At 39.2% G+C, this 22,043-nt stretch overlaps 1 protein-coding gene across 5 annotated transcripts; it reads right to left on the minus strand.

The window, feature by feature from the left end:
• Positions 1-458: 458 nt before the first annotated feature.
• LOC111578198 (E3 ubiquitin-protein ligase RNF166) lies at positions 459-21,355 on the minus strand. 5 transcript variants are annotated; one of them, XR_008604324.1, is made up of 8 exons: positions 21,018-21,346; positions 20,654-20,915; positions 15,045-15,201; positions 14,262-14,374; positions 13,726-13,840; positions 12,536-12,643; positions 11,524-11,742; positions 459-11,302 (listed from the first exon to the last, which is right to left on the minus strand). XR_008604324.1 is itself a non-coding variant. In XM_035955192.2 (7 exons), exons 1-7 carry the CDS (start codon positions 21,038-21,040, stop codon positions 11,677-11,679), a joined length of 825 nt encoding a protein of 274 aa, XP_035811085.2. In that variant the 5' UTR covers positions 21,041-21,355; the 3' UTR covers positions 459-11,676. The 5 variants fall into 5 exon arrangements, 4 of the variants coding, with proteins under 4 accessions (XP_035811085.2, XP_023140811.2, XP_035811037.2 ...); XM_035955192.2 differs by having other exon boundaries at positions 459-11,742; positions 20,654-20,896; positions 21,018-21,355; XM_023285043.3 differs by having other exon boundaries at positions 459-11,742; positions 20,654-20,873; positions 20,981-21,347.
• Positions 21,356-22,043: the final 688 nt, after the last annotated feature.

A 22,043-nucleotide genomic window follows, 5' to 3' on the forward strand; every position in this document is an offset into this window, starting at 1 on the left:
ATCTGTTTGGACGACACATTGTCTTGGAGCAACAGCAGCCAGCTTAAAGTTGTCTTTTCTTCTTTGATTGCTTCAAACATTACAGTTTTGTGGACATTGATATCAGGTTTCCCAAAATGCCTATTGTAAGCTCACTTAACTAGCTAAGTAACAGGCAAATTTAAAATACCTTCTGAAAAAGTGTTGTGAAAGGCTTGGTTGTCACCCCTTGTTTACTTTTTTGTCACTCAGTAGGTGTCTGTTTTGTTGGAAACTGTTTTAAAGGAACAAGATAAATGTATTTTGTATTTGTTTATGAAAAAAACAACAACCCAAGATATATGATTGTGTATAATCTGCCACCCAGATATTATACCAGGAGAGACAAACAGTCTCTCCCAAATTTTCCAATTCTTCTAATATGAAATGATGTTGATCTGAAGGTGGATGTTCATCAATGAAGAGAGGACACAGGTAGATCAAATTAAGAGTACATTTAATACGGACGAGCTCGTGATTCAAGCATCATGCGGTGAATGAATGAAGAGAGTTACAATGACTAGATCTTTATAGGTTTCAACATCTGGCATACATTAAGATACATCGCGTGAGAAGAAGAAAGAGAGAAAGAGGGAGCCAGGAGGTCCCTAGTCCCCATAGGTTAACTCACAGGTCAAGCTGTGATTGATGATAGCTAAAATAAACGTTTCAACATATGTTTTCATTTTGTTTAACATTCTTGAGCTAAAGAAAATATATGGAAAGCACGTATCCCAGAAAAACACTATCATAATATTATTGGATTTGCAACTTTTACAAAATAATGTTTTGAATATTGAATTTTTAATATGGTACAGCTTGGGCTGAGTTGGAAGTCTTTTTTTTAAGTTATTTTTTGGCCTTTTTGTTGACTTTGACAGGTTAGTAGAGAGACAGACAGGAAAGTAGGGAGAAGAATAGGGGGTAGACCTGCAGCAGGGCTGGAATCAAACCCAGGCTGCTACGTCGGGGATTGTAGCCCCTGTTCATGGGTCCCCCGCTCAGCCAGCTGAGCTATCTGGGCGGCAGTTGAGCAGTCTTCTTGTAGTTCAGTGTCGTTAATTGAAGTGCTCAGTACACAAAGAGTACATCTCTTCTTCACAGTCAGAAATGATGAAAAACCATAATGTGACTAGCTGACTGCAAAAATCTGGTCTCAGGTAAGGTTTCACATTCAGCAGTAACTGTCTTTTCAGCCCATTACTGATTCAAACTGATATTACCTGTGTGACACTGAGTCTGTTAGCACCTGGAGCCAAGCCTCTAGAGCAGTCTGAAACCATACATGAAAGTGACAAGGGAATAATGACTTCTACGACATATAAACAGCAGGAGAAAAATGCAGCACGTGGCGCTTTACACACAGGTAGGTTAAAAAGTGAGTCTGTTGTTTTAGCTCTACCCACCCTCTCTTACAGAAAAGAAACTGCTGGCTGATGGTCCATGTTTTGGTAATGTTCCTAAAGACACCCAGTTTGTAATACTGTTAATGCATAGACTTTAATATAATTTTATCCTTGGCTCACAGGCTTAGTCAAAATCATCATTTAGCAATATATGGGGAATTAGGAGACATTTATTCAAATGAAACGCTTTAAGACAGCCAGTTTAAATCACATTAGAGAGGTTATAGACATTGATACCAAAATGTTAAATGAAAAGTGGCAGTCTGCAGTTTATGATTTGTGGGTGGCATGGTGATGCAATGGCTCTCACAGCTGTCATCTCACAGCTTGAACGTCCTGGGTTTGAATCTCTGTGTGAAGTTGGCATGTTTGTGCTCCCAGTTGTTAAATCTATCTTCTAAGTTTCTCAAGAAGAAGCATGATCTAGAAGTACACAGAAACTTTTAGATTAAACTGCATGTTATACACTGTCTTGGCTGATGGCACAGTTTTAATAAAGATGGCTCACGTTTGAATTTGTTGTCACATTGCTGCTAGCCCTGCCCTTCACCTGCAGAATGATTCAGAGGACCTGTTGTTCGCCCATTAAAATGGCTCTGTTGTGGTGTAATGGAATTGCACAAATAGTAACTGTCTGAGGAACAAGGTCTAAATATTCCCAACCAATCAGCCAGATTCATTTTCAGCTCACACATATGCTATTCTGACTCCTGCGGGTTTATAAATACATGGAAAGATGTTATATTAGGCATGAGGGCAGCTTTCCATCTCACAGTACATTAGTAATTCAAGACAGCACTGCCAGATTTGGCTGCTGTCAAGACCTTAGGTTTATTATTAGGCTACACAATTAGGTCAACAGATTCTGTAAAAAAAATGTGTGTGTGTGTGTGTGTGTGTGTGTGTGTGTGTGTGTGTGTGTGTGTGTGTGTGTGTGTGTGTGTGTGGTGTGTGTGGTGTGTGTGTGTGTGTGTGGGTGTGTGTGTGTGTGAGTGAGTGTCTGTGCACCTGTATTTGTGTTGGGGTGGGGAAGCAACAGACACAATGGCAATAAGATTATATTGATATTTTCCACAGTGAGTGGGAGTGTTTCCACAAAATCCCTCACCACAGGCCTCTGATACCCTGCAAATTACACTGTTATATTTGTTACCAACACATCTATGGGTGTGTAAAAGTGTTTGTGTATGTGTGCTAATTAGGGCTAAAGGATGAAGACAGTCACCTCTGTAGAGCCTTCTGTTCCTTTAGCTCTCAGTAGTTAGGATTTCATGGCCTTCTTCACATTTGAAGTATTGAATATTAGACAAAAAATCCTGAACATGTTTTTATGTGCAGCAGCTCTGGACGCGTCCATAGGACCAGATTTATACTTCATTGCTTCTCTGCTGTAAATCTTTTAGAGCTCACATCGATAGTAAATTCCTCTAAACCATCAATACATCTGTTGAGAGCTGCACAGTGGCTCAGTGGTTAGCACTGTTCCCTGTGCATGTGTGGGTTTTCTCCGGGTTCTCCGGCTTCCTCCCACAGTCCAAAAACATGCTCAGGTTAACTGGTAATTCTAAATTGTCCATAGTGTGCTTGTTTGTCTCTATGTGTAGCCCTGCACTGGTGACCTGTCCAGGTTGTCACCTGACTTCACCCTAAGTCAACTGGGACAGATTCCAGCACCCCTAAGGCGATATTATTAGGAAACACTGCATAAATTTCCATTGTTATACAGATGACACCCAGTTATATTTATCTACGAAGCAAAATGGAACTAATCAGACGGTCAAACTCCAGGCATGTCTGAAGGACATAAAGGTCTGGATGACCTGTAACTTTCTTCATCTAAATTAAGATGAAACTCAGGTTATTGTATGTGTCCCTAAACACCTCAGAAACACACTATATAACCAGAAGGTTACTCTAGATGGTATTGCCTTAGCCTCTAGTTCTGCTGTAAAGGACCTTGGAGTTATTTTTGATCATCATCAGTAACTAATTTGTTTCAGTAGACTTCATAGATTAATGTAGCTGGGTGTTGTCTTCAGTGAAAGTTTATGCAGTGTTTACTGATAATGTTAAGTGGATCATGCACAAAGTGAATAGTATTCCTAGTACAGAACCCCGTGGAACCTCAGAACTAAGTCTTGTATGATACCTAGAACAAACCAGAATCTGTCTGATAAATATGAATTAAATCAGCCTAATGATTTGTTGTATGTTCCAGTCTCTGTAATTAAATGCTGTGAACAATAGTGTCAAATGCAGCACTGAAATCCAGCAGGACAAGTGTAGAGACAAGTCTATTGTCCAAGACTATAAGAAGACCATTGGTAACTTTCCCCAGTATTGTTTGCGTGTTATGATATTTTCGAATTCTGACTGAAGTTCTTCAGAACAAACCATTTTTGTGCAAATGGTTACCGTACATAACTGACATAACTTTGCAACAACTTTTCTTAAAGATTTAAATAGAGGGGAAGTGGGATACATGCCTAAACATGTGGACCTCTAGGCAGAGATTTAATGACAGAAACCCTAGAAACCTGTGATACATAGCACCTCTGACAGTATTGTTGGGATGGTTTAGATAAAGCAACTATCAGCATTAGCTTAAAGAGATTTATTAAAGAAAAACTGTCTGAAATATAGTGTGGAGAGGGTAGGGTGTACCATGGCTCTGTGCAAGTTCCAAAAGACAACTCAACGAAAGCATTAGGCTGTTGATCCAGTGCAATAAATTCAGTCATCCTCTCTGTAATCTTTTTCTCTCACTTTTTTGAGGAAATTTCCACACTGCAGACATTTTAGCCACATCCTGCCACAAACTGTGCTCTCCTACACAGCAATCCAGTAGGTGACAGTAATACACCTTCAAACTAGTTTGCCAAACACCAATAACAACCAAGGGGCTGTGAAGGACAGGAGAGCTGGAGTTGGATCTGTCTGTGCAGCTCAATGAAGTTGCAACAGGTGCTGCAAGCTAACACTTCCAGCTATGACAAACCAAGCCATTACACCCCACCTCTTTTTCCACCACAACTGAAGAGTGTTTATGTGTGTGTCTTTGCAGTCACCTCTGTGCACATATTGTGGGAACCTCATGCTGTTTAATTGATCTATCAAAGGCTTGGTTTATCTATGCTTTCCACTTTCTCTCCTTTGGCATCTCTCCATGCAGATAGTTTTCATTTAATATGTCTAGTTTTGGAGACATATATCTCTGAGACACCACCATGCAGAGGGTGAATGGATCTTGATTACTATGAATACTCCACAAATATTGTTCAACCCCAGTGTATTGGCGGGAAGACAGAAATTTCAGAGAAAAATATCTCAGATCCTGCGAAATAGTCTTATTTTAGTCTATCTGCATGGGGAATACCTCTAGGCAACCATGAAACCAAGCCATTAAAGCTGCATTTAAGCCTAGTAAGTGTTTAACTACAGAGTAATAGACCATTAAGGTGTTTTTGTAATAAAGTATACTGATTTCCATTTTCAGACAGCATAATAAAAGCACACCTACAATATATTCAGTCTTTTTCATTTTATTTAAGGGAGAAAAGAACAGAATGCTACAAAACATCCTAATAGTGCTCTGATAAAACCACAATCAGTGCAACAGCTGGAAAACCAATCATTATCATCATACCAGTGTCAGCAGCTTTCATTGCATTATTACTTCGTTTAGACAAAATGCATATGAAAACACACTGAAGGCAGACTTTCTTATGTCTTTACATATTTGTCTTCAAACTTCGGCCTCTTTCCACACAAGCCCTACTGCAGTGATATCCAGAGTGAAGTGAGCTAAAGTAATTCAGTTTTAGGTAGTGTTGATTTCAATGCACATTAGAATGAAAATGTTCCTATTTCTTCAGTTTTTGTTCAGTGTTTGGAGGATAAGGTTTTAGTCACGGATTTACTTAGTTTTTGCTTTTTGTCAGAAGTTAAAGTATCAATCTTACCATGACCTCTGACTGGTAATCAGTCATATCAAAAAGTTTTTTGCTGGTTGGTTGGCTGAAGTTGCTCCAGAGTCACTTAGTTGTGAACTTTCCTAACTCTGGAAAAATGTATTAAAAAAATAAGTAAATAGCTGTGACCAAGACATTTGACTTCTTTGGTAGAGTCAAGCTACAAAAACATGGGTTCCTACATTCCCCATAATTCAACTTGAATTATGGGGAATCTATGTCTTAGACCCTGTTTGTCTTGGAGCCTACAATGTCCAACCTGCCTGCAGCTGGTAACCAGATTTTCTGTTCTAAATTTATAGATTCAGAGCTCAGACTGAGTTAACAATGAAACCATCACTGTGGCATCATCAAGGTCATACTCACTGTATACTCCATAGTTAGAGCAGAGAGTAAAAAGGAGATAGTAATAAGCTGTTTTCACAGTAAGAATAGAACTACCCAGGATAAATAAACTAACTTTCATATGTTCAATAAGTGGAATGTCCATTTAGGTAGAGCGGGATGTGACTGTCAAATATCCACTTTGACTGTTTTGGGATCTAGATTCTAAAGTCATAAAAATATCTGACTAAAAATCACTTTAGTTGACTCTACAATACATTCAGTTCACACTCTAGTAGTCAGTTGGAACCTGAGCTTAAGCAGGCTATAGTTCAGCTATACATTGGAGGTCTTGAGCTATTAGGCAACAGTGGTTATGATAATGTTATTGGCTGCCCAAGCACAGCTTCTGCTGTATTAACAGGAAGCATGACGGTTCTCAGTGAGGGTAGTGAGCTACCAATAGTACGTATGTCACTATTTTAGAGGATAAGTTAGTTTGTAGTCAGTTTGCCATGGTAGCTATGCAGTCGATACTGTAGGAAAATGGTGGTGAACTCTACAGTCTTTGTTCTGTACAAAAATTGCATTCTAATGTTAGGCTTGAGAAATGTAACATAGCCTCATGCAGATCTACCAGGAAGAAACAGAAAAAAAACTACAAATGAATTAACATAATAAAGCTCCCCACTTGATTCAGCTAAGACGGGTAAAGTCTTTGTTTGCTTGATGTCTGTGTAGTTTCTCATTCATCCAGGTCATGGTTATCCAACATTATGGTTATCCAAAGTTGTTTAAATCAATCCAACTGGACTTTAAAGTCTTTGTTAGCTTCAGCTAATCTTAAAACGCTTGTTTTCTGTGTAGCAGATTGCTACTAGGCTGGTATGGAGAGGAGGAATAATGAGCCACTCATCCTTACATATGGCATTTGGATATTGTTTTGAGGCTATCCTTTAAGCCTTACTTGCACCTTTCTCTTAAGTTTTTTGAGCTCCATGTAACCCTGCACTAAACTACTGCAATGTTCTATAGTCTAACTCACTCGTTATCCTTCATTTTGTCACTGTGAATAAGACTAGGGAGCCGCTGTAATCTGCCTTTAAATATCATCAGTGATGAGAAGGAATAGTTTCACAAAATATAAATACAACAGCACAAAGACAAGGATTTAAAACAGATTATTTACAGTTCTTAGGGGAATGACTTCAACTGAAAAGCTCAGAACAAAGGCAGACAGACGTGATACACAAATTGTAACAAAATAAAAATCTAAGAATTTCATAACCCCAAATCCTCTTTTCACTTCTCAGGACAGCAGGGAGACCTTCAGATACCTGGGTGGTTTTCAAAATTACTCCGGATAATAATTTGCACTTTCTATGTCTGTCACTGTGCCAGTGGTAGCAGACCTTCCGTGCAGAGGTCTCTACCCAAAGCAAACAAGGTCATCAGCGAGGTGAAGATCACCAGGCTAGGCTCTTCTTGTTCTATTTCCTATGGAAAATAGACTGATTTTCGTGGATGACTGGTTGGTTTGTGCTTTCTTGGAGTAGCAGTGTAGCCTGATTGCTACACAACTTGGAACACCCAGACGTGGACCTTAGTAGGACAAGAAGAGCCTCTATGCATGTGGTTAGATTCCATGACATGAATCATTTCCCTAACTCCCAAATGCCCAATTGACACATAGGCTGCATACAGCATTCTGTTGGTGGGAGCAGCTGGCCAGTTAGACAAGGGACAATGTGTTGGGCCCAGTTTTGCTTTGCTCCCTCCCCTGCACGGTCCATGACTCATTCCAATTCCGTCCAAAAATATTGGAGGGAAAGTACTCTTGAATTTGAGGAGAATGGTGGCAGCCTGTGTTGGTCCCACCAGGTTACTCCCTGCCAAAGCAGACCAGCTGTCATTCCATGGGATTTGGAAGTGGTGCTGAGGGCTTTACAGCATGAGCCTTTTGAGTTCCTTAAAATGAATTCTTATTGATTACTGCATCAGTTAAAAGAGTCGCTGAACTCTATGTCCTTTCAGAGCTTGAGGAATGCTGGCAGGTGATGTGAGGTGATGCCCAAGCCCTGCATTATATCCAAAGGTCTTTTCTTAGTTCTATAAGTTTTTAGTCTTGTCTGAGTTCCACACCAGTCAGTTTACTGAGCTGCACCCTTACCACCCTCTTCAGGACAGTGAAGCAAGCCAAGCAAAGTGAGCAGTCACACACTGTGTCTTGTCAGGGTATAGATCCACAGAACAGCAGGTCTGATACAAACCAAACTGCCTGAGGCAACCTGTCAATAAGAGATTGTGGAGGAAGTCCAAAAGGCAGATAAAAAGGATGACTTTCTGGCCATGGCGTGGTGTGTGCACACTCCACAGTCTTGGTACCTAATGGGCCTTATGGCAAGGTGCATCTAAAGATTTGTGTAGCGGCCCTTGAACTGAATGCATCCATCTTTATAAGGTTCTACTGTATTCAGCAGCTCATTTGATGAATGTGTGCTGGGCTCAGTGGAGCAGGTTATAGCTTTCGACGTACGCTACCTCTGGGCCATGACTATCATAAACGACTCCAGTGGAGTGTAGTGATGTCATTTTCTTTCGAAGCAAGCCTGGAATCTTGGCAAACTAATTGAGTGGCCCATTTGAAGTGGTAGTGTTGAGTGTAAATACTTTTTAGGTTCTCTGGGTAGAGAGACTATCTTTCCAACTCCAGACTAGTTGCCAATCAGTGTGTGGTCACCGCAGTTGGTGTGACTTAAAGAGTATTTGTGTCAGCTGCCTTTGAGGATCATTCCCCATATATATCAAATATGTACGATTAAGAAATAGCCTCTCCACCCAAAAAAAATTGGGTTACAACTGCAACCTGCCATTATCATCTATTTGGGGCAAAATAAAAGACAGCAAAAATTTCTGTCAGAAATTTCAAAAACTGCCATGTAAACCTCATACTGGTGTAACCATTACTGTCGTGTTCCAGATATAGCATTTGTATCGACATCAAAGTTAGAGTTACGACTTAAAAATCTGTCTTCTGAAAATTTTGATATATAAACAACATGCCGTTCCAAGTTAATGCTGATGATTTTAACCACTGATGACATTATTGGAAGACAAATGGCACATACTGCCCCTTTAAATTAGGAACTCAGTCAACAAATATTACATTTTTTGTCAGATAAACAAGTGATGGTACATTTGCTACCACATAACGTCTAACCATTTTCAAAAAAAAACAAAAAAACAAAGACAAAACAGCGATTCTATAATTAAATTTAACTGTAAAATCATTAAGCAGAAGATTATTCAAAAAGAATTCCAATTATTACATAAAAATAAATTAAAGTGCAAGTAATGAATGCATCTTTCTGTGAAACACTATCCAAAGTTACCTCATCTATTTTCCCCCCAGTCGGCCTGTATAGCAAGTATGTTTGCCATACGAACGTGTGTGCTGGTTTTTATATGGCTCTGCATGTCTGGAGAAGGACTGCCATCTATTGGTCAAACTTTAGTTGTGTACATATGTCTGTATATTAACAGCAACTCAAGTCAACTTCAATGTCTCCAAAAAGTTGCAGACATGTATCCGTCCAATGGTTTTAAACAAAAACTGTTTCTAAAAATATATCTTTTTATACTTGTCTTGGCAGATGCATCATAAAAGTATTTCTTGTAGCAAGAGTTGAAGAACCAGATAACCATAAAATGGAGGTTAGACCTTCATCTAACACTTCCATTATTTCATACTTTTTTTCAAACAATATCCACAGGTCTCTCTAGTAGAAAAAATGTTGACAAGTGAAAATGTTCACACGAACAAAAAATGGGAACCATCAGATTTTCTTTTGGGGGGTCACTTTACTATTGAAGCCAGCTGGTCTAGGATGTGACTAAAGAGCCATTATGGATGTTCAGCTCCTGATGTCAACCCCTACAGTTTACTGACAGAGACTGAAGTGTCATCGATAAATGTAGAAAAATTATTCTGACAGTGCTGCTCTCTTTAGAGTAACTTTTATACTGCCAGTCCTGAAAACTGTCAGCATTAGATGTCAAGTCTAGTTACACTACCATCACTGTGCCAAGGCAAAGATTCCACAGCTCTACACTGATTTTAAGCTTTTATGTTAACATTTTGGGACTGAGCCTTCAGGTAAAGCAGTAAGTGTGTTTAGTAGTAATAAGAGACTAGAGCATGCTACATGGCCAGGTCTAGTCCAAAACAAAGATGGGTAGGACAGTGGAGATTTTTCAGCTCATGCTACACTGAGGGTCTATGTACACAGATGGTTCATTTAAACCTACGCAGCCATTATTTCCAGAAGATGAAACATACGTTCCATCTCATAACATGGATGTGGACAGCATGAATTTGGTCTGTCCTCAATCAATGCAGACTATTATTATTATTGTTATTACTATATGCTTTGTAATTTATTAGTTTTTTAGATTGTTCATTGTTGTTATAATACAACAGGGTTTTGGAGGGGGAAGGATGCCTGAGACTGTAAGTGGGAAGACAGTGGGTTTAATTTCACAGTGGTGTGGCACAGCTTTATGTCCAAAGCAGACAGTAACTTGACTGAAAAGCTGGAACTCTGTAAAAAATACTAACCTAGATGGGCTGCCCCTCTTACCAGCCATTAGCTGCTGTTAACATCTATAGCTCATGGGAGTTTTCAATAATATATTCCAATTCTTTCAGTGAGCGTATATGAAAAGGTTTAGTTACTTAATTTTATTTTAGTGCTTACTTTCAATTACAATACAGTTTTCATTTTAATATATTCCTGTTTTCTTACTGTCACTGTCATATTTATACCTAAAAAACATAATCCACATACAGTACATCTTAAAACGTACCTTTTTGCTGGTGTAACTACACAACACAATACTCACAACATTGTTCTGCTTGTGTTATTACAGGGACAACCGCCAGTCTAAAGTGCACTGTCAAGCTTAAATGAGATTTGCACAGCATATTTCTGTCTGTTTCCACTAGGTTATTCCAGTTAAACTAAACAGTTAAGGGGCAGAAGGAGAATTCGGCCTGATGTTATCACCCAACAATCCTAAAATCTAGGGAATTCCAGCCTCTCTGTAAAATGTGTTCTGTTGCTGTCTGTTAGGAAGGAACCTTATATAGGCTATTGACCATCACCATTAGAAGATGACAAGCGTGATTCTGGAGTAGTTGGCTATTGATTTGTTGTGTTTTATACTTTTTATCTTTACAAAATGTTCAATAATTAAACCTTGCTGGCTTGCTACTTTAAGTTAGTTCTTCAAAAAAGTGAAATTGCCTGTTTCAGCTCTGTTGCTGCAGACCACTCTATAGAAGAAACTGGAGCCCATGCCCCTGAGCATCAGTCAAGTTTCTCAGTGAGAACCAGCAGCCAGGACTTCAAAGCAAGCAAGTTACTGATGGTCACAGGCCTGAACCACGACTTGGGTACATGTCAAACTCACAGACAATATATATATATATATATATTTTTTCCAAGGAAGTAGCCCTTCATGCTGTGGTGGTCCAGATTGTAGATGTCAGGGGAAGCTGTACGTCAATGGACTGTTTCCAAGCTGCAGGTTGGGATTTATATTATCAGTGAGTGATGGGTTTTGGTCGCACTGGTTTAAGCAACTTAACATTTGATAGAGTCACTGTATCCATTCTAAACCCACAGTATGCTTCATCTTAAAAAAAAAAAAAAAAATCCAAATGAAGCAGTAAGCAAGTATCCAAACTATTTTTGCAGCAAACTGTCTGTAGTGCAACACCAGGAAAAAAGTGAGGTTATTACCAAAGCTGGGTAGACTCCTCTGTGATGAGGGTCTTGTACAGACAGTATGAACCTCTCTGGGTCAGGTGTGTCTGTTGACTGGATGATACGCTCTGAGCCATGGAGGAACAGCAGCAATGCTGAGGGATGAGCATGACAGTGGTGTGACAGTTGTCAGTTTTCAGCCAGTGACAGTGCCAGAGCTGCCTGCAGTGCTGCCTCTTCGTCAATGCTGTAATCCTAACAAAATACAAAAAAAAAAGAAACTATAAACATCTACAGGTAACTATAAACAATACAATTTATTACAAATTGTCTGTTATTTAAGGAGGACAAACTTTACAAATCGAGACATGTAAAATCATCATTATGTACACATAGAGAAACAAATTAATGGAAAAATTAACCTACAATGTCTTTTCAAGGTGTTGGGTCACCATACGCCACCAAAACAGCATCATTGCAAACAATGGAACACCATTCTTTTAAAAGATATTCCCTCATTTAATGTTTTAATGCCATCATACTGTAGGGTGCTGTTTCACACTTCTGTCCAAATTCTCTCATGGATGTTCAATTGGATGAAGATCAGATGACTGTGAAGACCTCATCATAAGATCTGCTTCATTTTCATACTCATCACACCATTAGGTGACCCCTCATGCTTATATAGAAGGGGACATTGTCATCGTGGAGGAGGCCAGATCAGGATAGAAATGTTACATCATAGGATAAAGATGATACCTAAGAACAACTCTGCATTGATTTGCAGTCCACGTCTTCCTTTTAAGTGAAGAACTGGACCCAAACCTTGCCAGTAAAATGCCTCCCATAGCGTAGCACAGTCATCACTATACTACTATAGGATTCAACGGTTCAGGTTCTTCCTTTGATTTGTCACCATTTGTTCCCCTCAAGAGAATATGTTTTCTTGGAGTGTTGTTAAAACAGATATTTGTTGGGTTGTTTTCTTGCCATTGAAGTTACAAATGTTACTTTCAAATGTTAGAAATCATGACTGCACTGGACTTACAACAAAGGTGTCGTATGAGAACTTATGTCTGTGGAGAAGATGCTGAAGAAAGTTGGAGCTCTTATAGCTGGGGTCACCCCATGGCATGGCTGAACACACCGGACACACCTGGAGTTACAAACACATAGCTATATTACTGTTCAGGTTTCTACTAGCACATTCTCATGTATGAGCATCAGACACTGAATTGAATACAACAGCAGAGTTCTAACTACTGTTGAAGTTGTGAAAATTAAACTGCAATCACAATGGTGTTGAGCATGTGGGTCTCACTTGGTCTTCATGGAAGCACACAAATCTAGGTGTTCAATGCACTGATAGTACCTGTAAGGTATGCTACTGATTGAGTTCAAATGTAGTTTCTTTCATACATTTATTTGTGCACAGTCACTGGCTTGGGAGGGCCCTTTAACCACCAAGCTTCTTCATGAGATAAAATGAGATGAACTATATACATCGATCAGTCAAAACATTATGACCACCTGCCTAATATTGTGTTGGTCCCTTTTATGCTGTTAAAACTCCTCTGACCCAGTGGGACATGGACACAGGACCTCTGGGGATGTCCTGTGGTACCGGGATGGTGGCAGTGAATTCTGTGGATCCTGTGGATTGCAGGATGGGTCAGTCTCAATGTAGAACATGCCACAGACGCTGAATAAGATTTAGATCTGGGGAGTGGGGAACCCGGGTGAACACCTTAGCTCCGTCGTGTTCTTTGGGTCACTCCTGAGCAGATTTTGTGGTGTGTCGGGGTGTGTTGTCCTGCTGAGGGTGGCAACTGGTGTCAGGGACTGCTGTTGTCATGGGAGGTGTGGGGGGTTGCTTGACCTGCAATGTTTAGGTGGGTGGTCCATATCAAACATTCACATGAATGTCAGGACCCAAGGTTTCCCAGCAGAATGTAGCAACAAGATGATCAATGTTATTCACTTCACCTGTCAGTGGTCATAATGTTGTGGCTGATCGGTGTAACTGTGCTCAATAACCTTACAGGTTTCTGAGTACCTCAAATGGTATTTGGGTTTCTTAAAATGTTTCTTTAGCTGTTTCAAAGACAGGCTGGAAACAATTCTTGTGATTCAACATGGCCTTAAATAGTCAAGATAATGTCATCTAGCGATTTTGGTGTATAGGAGTATATGTTGTAGTGTAGTGGTGTTGTAGTGTGGTGCTGAGTGCTTTCTTACCACTTTATTAGGGTCATTACGATGGTTGTCCATACAGTGCTTCACAAGTTCCTGCTGGTCAAGGTTTCTGGCCCCACAGAACGGACACACAAATGTGGACCGGTTTGGAATATTGCTGCAAATTGGAAGAAATGCATAGACATATAGACATACACACAGTGATGTGAGGGTCAGCAGATTGCAATGACTTTCTCTCTACCAATAGGAGTCAAAAAGTATATGGAATGGAATCTATACAGGTTCTCAGGTGATAGAGAGGCCCGCCTTTGTATTTTCCAACTGAGGCTTTTTTGAACTAGTTGAAGCCGTATCAACCTGGTGCTGCGACTTACGTGAGTTGAGTTACTGTATTGGTAATTCCGATTAGAATCTTTATCTCGAACAATACATGATTTAAAAAAAAAAACAAACTAAAGGCTCTAGTGAGGCTTTGATAGGTTTTAGACATTTTTCAGAAATTCTTAATGAGAACACTCCTATATAAATGTAAACAACATTTTCAGATATAATCAGCTACGTGTGGATGTGGTACGTACCTTGGTATAGGTTGGGAGGTGGGTACCACAGGCACAAACTTAGGACAGTTGGCAATCTGTTCTTTTACTTTGGAACAGGAAGCAATGTGGGACCTCATTTTTACCAGAGCCACCTGAGAACAGACACACATGTCCTGATATCACTGTGCAATAATAATGATTATGGAAGAACAACAGCCCACTTATGAATCACAATTAACAGTTGTGTGTATGACTTTCTAACATTGCTAAAAAAAAATTACAAAGAAGCCCCTTTTTGCTGTAAAAGCACAGCTTATAAGCATTGCTCTTCTATATCTGTATTTCTTCATTGCAGCTAACTGAAGTCATTGATAATGTGTACAACTAGTTTCATACACCTTGCGGCATGGGCCAGTGTTTTTATGTTACTGATCATTACTTTGTATTAGTTATTAGGGGATTTCTTTCAGAATCTGACATACTTTAACTTAATGTAAAATTTTTGTTTTAGATTTCCATTATTTTTGTGTGTATGGAGCCCTTGCTTATGTTCTCCCTTTGTGGGTTAAATACCAGGCCACTTGTGCTGGATAGAATGCCATGTATGGCTGGTACAAAAATCAAACCAATTATGTTTGTCAGACTGTGATGAAAATATATAGTCAATACACGTTGGTGTGTTTGCTCTTCTATATGCTCAAGGAATAAATGTTACCTGCAGACAGAGTGCCTTGGTTTTTTCCATAGTTGTCTGAACCATTTAATAACACGTATGACTTCCTTAGTGTTGTTTTTTATTGTTAATGAATAGTCAGTACCTACCTTTTTGCTACAGCCCCTGCACGGTGCTTTGTATGAGGACAACTGCTTCTCCACACTTGAGGAGCGCTCCACTTTCTTGGGGTCAAAGGGTACACGACAGAGAGGACAAAGGGGCGACGTTACCTGAAGACAGGGCTGCAGACACTCCCCACAAAACCTACAAAGAACAGACAGCAAGACAGGAAAATTGAAGTTCTTGTTCAAACCTACACATCCACAGTTGAGTGTTCCTTTACAATTAGGCTGTTATTTCCTGTCTAATTTAATAATAAACACTTGTATTTCTGTACTAATTGATCAATCAATTTTATCACTAAGATAACTGAGCCTGTACTGATGCCCTCAAATAGCTTTTCCAGTCTGACTGACTGACTGACATACATACATAAAATACCAGTCAAAAGTTTGAACACACCTTCTCATTCAATGGTTTTTATTTATTTTTATTATTTTCTACATTTTCTTTAAATTTTAGTTATTTTCTACAAGACATCAAAACTATGACACACATTTGTGAATTATGTAGGAAACACAATAGTGTAAACAAATCAGAATACTCTTCGCTCTGTGGTCCATCTCATCCCAAACCATCTGGATTAGGTTTAGGTCAGGTGACTGTGGAGACCAGGTCATCTGACGCAGCATTTCATCACTCTCCTTCTTGGTCAAATAGCCCTTACACAGCCTGGAGGTGTGTTTGGGGTCATTGTCCTGTTGAAAAATAAATGTTGGTCCAACTAAACGCAAACCGGTTGGGATGGCATGTCGCTGCAGGATGGTGTGGTAGCCATGCTGGATCAGTGTGCCTTCAGTTTCGAATAAATCCTGGACAGTGTCACCAGTAAAGCACCCCCACACCATCACACCTCCTCCTCCATGCTTCACGGTGGGAACCATGCATGTAGAGACCATCCATTCACCTTTTCTACATCGCACATAGACACAGTGGGTGGAACCAAAGACCTTAAATTTGGACTCATCAGACTAAAGGACAGATTTGTTATAATGCAACATTCTGTTGGGAAACCTCGAGTCCTGACATCCATGTGGATGTTGAACATGTACCACCCACTTAAACATTTTGGGTCAATAACCCCCCATCGCAACAGCAGTCTTTGAAACCAGTTTCCACCCTCAGCAGGACAATGCACCATAGCATACTGCAAGAACTGCTCAGGAGTGGCCCGGGTAACACAACAGAGCTAAGGTGTTCATCCGGGTTCCACACTCCCTGGATCCAGATCTTACTGAGCCTCTGTCAGATGTGCCAGGATAAGCCTGATATAGACAGGTCCCACCCTGCAACCCACAGGACCCACAGAATTCACTGCCACCATTCTGGTGCCACAGGACAGCCCCGGAGGTCCTGTGTCCATGCCCCACTGGGTCAGAGGAGTTTTAGCAGCATATAAAGGTGACTAACGCAAAATTAGGTAGGTGGTCATAATGTTATGCCTGATCGGTGCAGATGGGTATCAACTATCTTGCCATCATGCCGTATATGTTGCCAGATATATAGCACAGAACCTATGTACCTATGAGTTAATCTGTGCAATGACCTTCATTGCAGAAATCACAACACTGCACTATAGATGCCAAATTCACCCAAATTTGTTGAGGTCATTAAATGTCACAATGTACGTTACAACACACAACAACTGTATCTCTAAGGATCACTTGGACTGTGACTGAAACTGAGTGAAATAAATCTCTTCTTGGCAGGATTCAAGAAACATTTCGCAATGAAACCCCTAATGTTAAGCATTAGGTGTCAGAGTTCTATTTAACAGCAGCATAGAGGTGAATCCCATGTACAGTGGTGTTTCTCTGTGCAAGCCAAAGAGATTAGTGACACCGCTTCCTGAAGTTTCATCCATCCCATCAGCTGCAGTGGAGTAAAAATAGCTGCATTTTTCTCTTTAACCAGAAACAGAAATAAGGCTACCTGAGGTCTCGTCTGCTCTTTGTACTTCTTTTCAGATCCAACCCGAGAAAGATTAGAAGTGCAATATTCGTGCTAGCTTCTCTATAAATATAAATAAGTATACTGTGATGTACTGTCAAAAATGCCATAACTGCTGCTGATGTTTCAAAATGTATATCTCATTCATCACTGTGAGCCTTACCATTGATTAAAACCTACCAAATCAGAACAGTTTGTCTTTCAAATTTAATTCTAACAGTGACATAGGATGTAGTGCTAAAATGACTAAACTGTAAGATTAGAGCCCAGAGTCATCCTAGTCCTCCTCTCATTTGCAGTTTTATTGTGATTTCAAACTCCATTGAGATGGATAACATACTACATATTTTCCTATTTTATTTCCAATATATATGAGGATGGCATTTCCACAATTATTAGAAAATGCTCTCAGATGATCTTGGGTTTGCTGACAGCAACCCATTTATTCAGGTGTAAATCACTGGATGAACAAGATAGAATAGGGATGCCACACAGAGTATGGGGACATGCTTCTAGCTTTTTGCTAAAGTTATATATTATAACATGATGTTTTTCATCACTTTTTCTGACACCTTTGTCTTCCAAGATGCAAAGTGGCTAAACTGATATTTAATGTGTGTAATGATTTTATTCATTTTGATGAATTTTGGCCCGTTTTCTCTGTGTGCACTGGGGAGATGTGAAATGCTCCAGTTAGATACTACCTTTGTGTAACATGATGTCTCCGATCAGTGAAAGCTTCACAATTTGCTCATTGGAACTCATTACCAAACCTGAGGTGGGTCACAACTTTAATCCTACACCTATCTGTGTTTGAGTCAAACTCTCAAAAGCACATGCAAGCAAACATACTTCAGCTGTTACCCTCACATGACACAGTGTTATCCCAGGACTAATTTTGATCTGATTTAAATGATAGATGATTTGATATAGGTGTAACAAATGTAATACAAGTGTATGATATGATTGTCTGTGTTCCAAGTGGTGTAACCACATGAAACACCATTGTGCTGCTGCATACAGTAGTATGTGACTGTTCTTCATCGAATCAAAAATATGGACCTAACTGAAAATAAGACTCATATACAGTATAAATAACTCTGTTTTCTGAACAATCTAAGTACATTAATAAACTTACATCTCAAATCATAATTTTTTAATATAATATTTGATGGGCTACCTCTGACTTTCCTGAAATTGTTATAGCATAAAACATGGACATCTATAAAGATATTTGTGAAATGTTAGTATTATTTATCAAATACTTTCTGACTTTAGAAACAGGGCATTACCCACTTTCAGCAGGTTTTTTGCATACTGAAATTTGAGGCTAGAGTTGTAAAGTTTAGACCAAAGTTTAGAGACACTTGTAAACACCTAGTGTACACTGGCAGTGTTGAGTTTCCAATGACTCCTATAACTCCGAATTTCTATGATGGAGTCATTGAAACTCATTCATCTTCCATCCACTATCTATACACCGCTTAATCCTCAGGGTCATGGTCAGGCTGGAGTCTATGCCAGCTAACTTAGGGTGAAGGCAGGAGACACCATGGACAGGTCGCCAGTCTATCATAGGGCTACACATAGAGACAAACAACCACACTCACATTCACACCTACGGACAATTTAGAATTGCCAATTAACCTCAGCATGTTTTTGGAGTGTGGGAGGAAGCCAGAGTACCCAGAGAAAACCTACACACGCACAAGGAGAACATGCAAACTCCATACAGAAAGATCCCATGCCGGGACGTGAACTGGGATCTTCTAGCTGTGAGGCGACAGTGCTAACCATCGCACCACTGTGTCTTCTTACAAAAAACAATTGTGCATTTTGGTTCTTTAATAGATTTATTGTAAGTCTTCTAGAAATATGATGAAATCTGCTGGGTCAAAAATATATATACAGCAATGTTAGTATTTGGTTTAATGTCCCCTTGGCCTTTTTCACATCAATTAGGCACTTTTGGTAGCTGTTCAGAAGCTTCTGGGAAATGGCTGGTTGTATCTTTGACTGCTCCTCTTGACAGAATTGGAACTATTAAACTAAATTTGTTGCCTTTCTGACACAGACTTGTCTCTTCAGCAGTCCACACATTTAAGTCAGGACTTCAAACCTTACTTCTAGCCTGATTCATCCATTTATTTACCATTTTCAATGTGTGTTTGGGGTCACTGCCTTGTTGGAACATCCAACTCCATCCAAGACCCAACCTTCTGGCTGATGATTTTAGAATCGGAGTAAATCCTCCTCCTTCATCATTCCATTTACTTTGTCCAAAACACGAGTTAGAACAGAAACAAAACAGCCCCAGAGCATAAAGTATTATGCACTCCTCCAAACATACATCTGTTTAAAAGAGAGTAATAGCTCAAATAGCAAAATTTTTGCTTCATCTGACCACAGAACTGTCCTCCTCTCTTTGTCCATGTGATCAGTAGCAAACTTCAGTCAGCCTTAATGTACCGTTTCTATAGGGACAGCTTCCTTCTTGCATGGCAGCCTCTCAGTCCATGGTGACATCAAACACACTTGACTGTGGACACTGACATCTGTGTTCCAGCACTAATTCATTGCATTGTAAATCTTGGTTGACTCTTGATCATCCTGACCAATTGTCTTTCAGCAGCAGCAGCAGGTGATAGTTTGTGTTTTCTTGCCGATCTTGGCAGTGACACAAGCACTTTATACTTGTTTGCACAGCTGATTTTGGAATCTGTAGCAGCTTTGAAATGGCTTCAAGTGACTTTTCTGACTTGTTCAAATCAATGATTTGCTTTTTCAAAACTTTGCTGAGCTCGTCAGACTTTGGTAGTGTTTGTAACTGAGTCTAATGAGTGTATCAAATGGGTCTTATTTAAATTGGCGCAGGAGTCACCAGCTATAGTTAATCGTAATCACTCACAAGAAGTTAAGAGGCCAAGAAAACTTTCACCCTACTGTATGTATATATATATATATATATATATATATATATATATATATATATATATATATATATATATATATAAATAAAATAAATATATATATATATATATATTCCTTTTGTGTGGGTTTCAGTGATTCCATCACAGAATATTCAAAATCACCGGTAACTCAAGACTGCCATAATAAATAGTCTTTACAAGTGTATGTAAACATTTGTTCACAGCTGTATATTCTGCATCCTTACATCTTAATTGCAGCCTTAACAATATGTAAACGGCGTTGTGTCAAATAAATGATTTATTGATTGATTTGAAATCATTTATATTAAGCCTTAATTATCATTATTATTAACTTTATAAGAGACAAAAACATCAAGGACGTTTGGGATAAGCTTGAAGCCAAATTATGAATTATATTATTTATGTAAGTCAGGTTCAAACTAGGTCCCTCAGCCCCACACAGGATCGTCTCAGGTTTTTAAAGCTTCATATTAATATCCTCCTACTGAGGCTGAACATCAGTCAGAGGTGTTGAAGCTGCAATATGTATCAAATGCTGGCAAGTTGGAAAAACAGCTACATGAAGCCCCCCCACATACACAATATGTTGATGTAGTGAAACACCGCAGCTGGAAACAGCGATGTCACCACTGTATGTGTACTAACAGCAGCAACAACAACAACAACAACATCCCAATAAGAAGTAGCTACTTTACGTGTGACTACAGCTGGCGATGCCGACGGGTTTATGGTAGACTTCCAGGCAGATGGGGCAGGAGAACTGGCTCTCAACGCCCTCAGCCGGGGGAGCCAGCGAGCCGGAGCCGCTACCGGGCTGCTGCTGCTGCTGGCGGTGCTGGGTGCTCGCCGAGACAAAGCTCCGAAACATCGCCATCATGGAGCCGGAGAGGATTTGCAGTTGTCGAAAACAGCTCGCTGCCCCAGAGGAAGCGGACCAGCTGTTCAAAGTGTTGTGGGCTAATGCATTATCCGCAAAACAATTTGAATATATGTCAGACAAACATAATGGCTTTTAATCATACTTATCGGAAAATGATCCTCAGTAAAGCAAAGCATTACTTCTGGCAGCGCAGAGAAGACATGCCGGAGAAGTAAACATTGGGAGAACAGCTCGTTGGCGAGTGTCAGCACGATGCAGCGAGGATGACCTGAATAAAAAAAAAACAAATCTACAAGCTGATGGAGGACACTGAAGCAACATCCATTTGGTTATTAGATTAGCGCTCCTGAATAAACGCCTGTGAACGCTGGAAAACAACACGAGAGGACACAACACAAAGACTCTGCGCGCTTTGCTTTATGGAAGTTGAAGTCCTGCAGTTCATCTACTGACTGAAATCTGTGTTTATGGAACTGCAATCCCACAAGTCAGTTCAAAGACAAGAGAACCGGGCCAAAAGTCAGACAGAAAAAAACAAACAACCTCGCGTGATGATCACCATTTATTTCTCTCTCTCTCTCTCTCTCTCTCTCTCTCTCTCTCTCTGTGTGTGTGTGTGTGTGTACGTGTATATGTGTATATATATATGTATGTATGTATATGTATATGTATATATGTATGTATATATGTATGTATGTATATGTATGTATATATGTATATATAGATACATACATAGATAGATAGATATACACAATGCTGTTTCTTTGTATTATTTTCTACATTGTAGATTAATATGGAAGAATAATAACACTTTTTTGTTTACAACAAAATTCCATATGTATTCTTTTATAGTTTTGATGTCTTCAGTATTAATCTACAATGTAGAAAATAATTAATTATAAACCACTGAATGAGAAGGTGGGTCCAAACTTTTGACTGGTAGTATATATATATATATATATATATATATATATATATATATATATATATATATATATATATATATATATATATATATATATATATATATATATATATATATTACAGCAAACGGCTGAAAGTATTACAGCACTTAGGGGTTCCTCAACAGAGTCCCAGTCCATAGGGGACAGGGACAAAGTTTTTTATATATATATATATATATATATATATATATATATATATATATATATATATATATATATATATATATATATATATATATA

Source organism: Amphiprion ocellaris, chromosome 16 (assembly GCF_022539595.1).
Source record: "Amphiprion ocellaris isolate individual 3 ecotype Okinawa chromosome 16, ASM2253959v1, whole genome shotgun sequence".
NCBI classification, from domain to species: domain Eukaryota; kingdom Metazoa; phylum Chordata; class Actinopteri; family Pomacentridae; genus Amphiprion; species Amphiprion ocellaris.